This window comes from Sesamum indicum, linkage group LG6 (assembly GCF_000512975.1).
Source record: "Sesamum indicum cultivar Zhongzhi No. 13 linkage group LG6, S_indicum_v1.0, whole genome shotgun sequence".
Lineage (NCBI taxonomy): Eukaryota > Viridiplantae > Streptophyta > Magnoliopsida > Lamiales > Pedaliaceae > Sesamum > Sesamum indicum.
In genome coordinates, this window is record NC_026150.1 from 4,755,628 (window position 1) to 4,757,721 (window position 2,094).

Consider the following 2,094-nt stretch of genomic DNA (forward strand, 5'->3'; position numbering starts at 1 on the left):
ATATCTGAAGAACGAGCCACATAGGCAACAAGGAGAGCGTAATGGATGAAAATGTAGGACCAGCTGCAGATGAAAAGAAACAATATCATTGTCAGATACAAATTTGACTACAAAAGAATCAGGTTCCAACATTTCTTCCCAAACAGTAAGAATTAAACTGAATGACAGCAACACAGGCAACTGAAATCTGAAAATGGAAAATTCTTTTTGTCTAATATTATAGCATGAAAACCTTATCACATAACATAGATTTTTAATAAAGCAGTTAACTAGAGACATAATCGACATTCTAATGCCCTATTATTCTGTTTAATGGCAAAAATGATAAAAATGACCAAAATGAAGAAACAGCTCAAAGGAAAACTTTTTTGTGCAGCTCATCTTTTAATATTGAAAACCCTGAGTGAAAAAAATTGTTTAAATTTGGACTTTGGTTCAGATATTGTTCCTACTACATCGTTAAAGTGAAGTGATCCTACCAGGCAACCTGGACTCCAACATTTCCAAGGGTTCTCTTGGCCATTGATACCTGGAAGTACAGACAAGAAGAGCAAATTAATAACATCTAACGTTTGATCTTCAGTGATGAAACTCCAGATTAGCACGAGTTTTAACTTCAAGAAGATGATATAATCATGAGCAATAGATTCTGGGATGTGAAAGAAATTCAGGTAGCCAAATAAAGATACAGCTGCAATTTACATATTTTAATTATTATTTCAGCATTTAACACTAAATCTTGACTCCAGCTCTAGATTCAATTGAATTTTACTAAAATCCTGAGCGAATGTCATTAGCAATATTGCATTTTCATTTTCAGTTGCTAGTTGGCAAAGGATTTCTTTTGCCCCACATAAAGAACAGAAAACCAATAACAGACAAATGCATGTATATACATGCACTTATATCTGTAGGCCTTCAAACTGTTAATTTGGAAAAATGATATGCTCTGTAAGAGTCAATGCCCATGACCGACATCAAGAACTCTACTTTAAGATTAGAATATACATATGATGACAAATATTCAGATCATATCTGGAGTATAGCGTGCTCATATAAAAAGAAAATCAAGTACCAGTGAAACACCACCAGAACCAAGCTCACACATAGTGTTCACATTTACTTCGGCAATGAGCAGTCCACTGACGACCTACACCATTTAGAACACGACATGTCACAGTTCTAAAAAGTATGGAATGTTGTAAAAAGAACTAAAAAAAAGAAGTCAAATGCGAAAGACTGGTCCAGCCGATTTTAGGAAGCTAATGCTTTGGAATTTGATTACAAACCAGAAAGACATAATGGAGTGGTTCCAACTTTGCAGAAAATGAGAAGCAATCAACTAGTACCTTTTGTATTAGTTATTTTATTTTGGTAATTGTTTTATTTTTATAATATTTAGGACTTGTTTGTTTTGTTTTTTTTATTATCTTTGCCTTTTCTAATGGTTTTCTGTTTTACCATTTTCAACAAAACCACTGATTTCTTTTTTATACTTGTAACCATCATTTTCAAACTTGTGTACCATTTCTCGAACTAAGACTACACCACAATGTTTGATTGATGTTTTACTAATGTAATTAAAATCCATTAACTATGTGAACAGTGGTTTTCTTCTATAGTGTGACCTACTATAAATTTAATCATAATTGATCAGATAACATCACTTGACTGACGATACGTAAAGAAAGTAATGGAGCCAATTAATTGTTATACAAACACATTTTTATTTTCAAAAAGAAAAAAACAGTACTGAAATGGAAATGCAGTTGAACATGAAGAAAATGAAAAAGGATGAGAATGCAAACAAAAATAATACAAATGAGGACTTAGGTTGTAAAAAAATTAACTTTGCAAACCACATGACGTACAGCTTAAGAGCACCTAATATTGGTTTTTAGTAGTCTATCATCACATTGATGGTCGAATTTTATTGGTTATTTTTCCTATAACATGCTTCAATGATCCAACAAAATGTCAAAGATGCGACATATCATCTACACTGGAAAGAAACAAGTACGAGAAAAACGAGTATGATGACTTTTACCATAAATATCCAGCATAAGATGCAGATAATTGCTGATGCCAAAAATC

General features: G+C 32.4%; 1 protein-coding gene across 1 annotated transcript in view; it reads right to left on the minus strand.

The window, feature by feature from the left end:
- The window catches only part of LOC105163964 (tyrosine-specific transport protein), a 7,648-nt gene that overhangs the window by 3,760 nt on the left and 1,794 nt on the right, over positions 1 to 2,094 (minus strand). Inside the window, 4 exon segments of the mRNA XM_020694867.1 lie at positions 2 to 63; positions 480 to 529; positions 1,076 to 1,150; positions 2,048 to 2,094. The exon segment at positions 2,048 to 2,094 is cut by the window's right edge and continues 4 nt beyond it. Coding sequence (XP_020550526.1) covers positions 2 to 63; positions 480 to 529; positions 1,076 to 1,150; positions 2,048 to 2,094 — 234 coding nt within the window.